At 44.4% G+C, this 676-nt stretch overlaps 1 protein-coding gene across 1 annotated transcript in view; it reads right to left on the minus strand.

Moving 5' to 3' along the window:
* Window positions 1–6: 6 nt before the first annotated feature.
* The window catches only part of LOC119585346 (zwei Ig domain protein zig-8-like), a 61,944-nt gene continuing 61,274 nt past the window's right edge, over window positions 7–676 (minus strand). The window contains exon 8 of the mRNA XM_037934018.1: window positions 7–597. Coding sequence (XP_037789946.1) covers window positions 497–597 — 101 coding nt within the window. The 3' untranslated portion in view covers window positions 7–496. The remainder of the gene's footprint in view (window positions 598–676) is intronic.

A 676-nucleotide genomic window follows, 5' to 3' on the forward strand; every position in this document is an offset into this window, starting at 1 on the left:
CGTATCACGGTGGCGGCACAGCATTTCTCAGTTACGAATAAATAATAATAACACTGTTATTATTTGAAAAACATAAGTTCATCTATCCATTCTTGAATTTCCTTCTTGAATTTCCCACAGCACTTGAACGCCACCACCAAACATTTAATAAAACCACGAGTTCATCTATTCATTCTTGAATTTTCACACTAAATACGACCTGTACAAGAAAAAAGTCACACAGGGCCAGCCTTCATGTAGATCCAGCATTTATGTAGATTCAGCTTCACGTAGACCCAGCATGTATGTCGATCCAGCCTTCATGTAGACCCAACATTTATGTAGATCCAGCTACACGTAGACCCAACATTTATGTAGACCCCAGCATTCGTGTAGATCCAGCTTCACGTAGACACAGCATATACGCAGATCCAGCCTTCACGTAGACCAGGCTTACCGTAAACCCAGCCTTCATGTTCCTCGACTCCAAGAGGGCGGCTGTTCTGCCTTCTACGTCCTACTTGAATGCCACAACGAAAGCAAATGCGAAGGACAAGAGAAAAGCCGACACTTCATACGGGGAATGGCCACCGTGCTGCATTGCCGCTGGGTGCTCTCCTGTGCCGAAAGACAGGGGTACGCACTAAGTTTACGAATATAGTGATTAACGAAAAGAATGAGGGGTTTAGTTACGGTA

This window comes from Penaeus monodon, chromosome 19 (assembly GCF_015228065.2).
Source record: "Penaeus monodon isolate SGIC_2016 chromosome 19, NSTDA_Pmon_1, whole genome shotgun sequence".
In the NCBI taxonomy this organism is placed as follows: Eukaryota; Metazoa; Arthropoda; class Malacostraca; order Decapoda; family Penaeidae; genus Penaeus; species Penaeus monodon.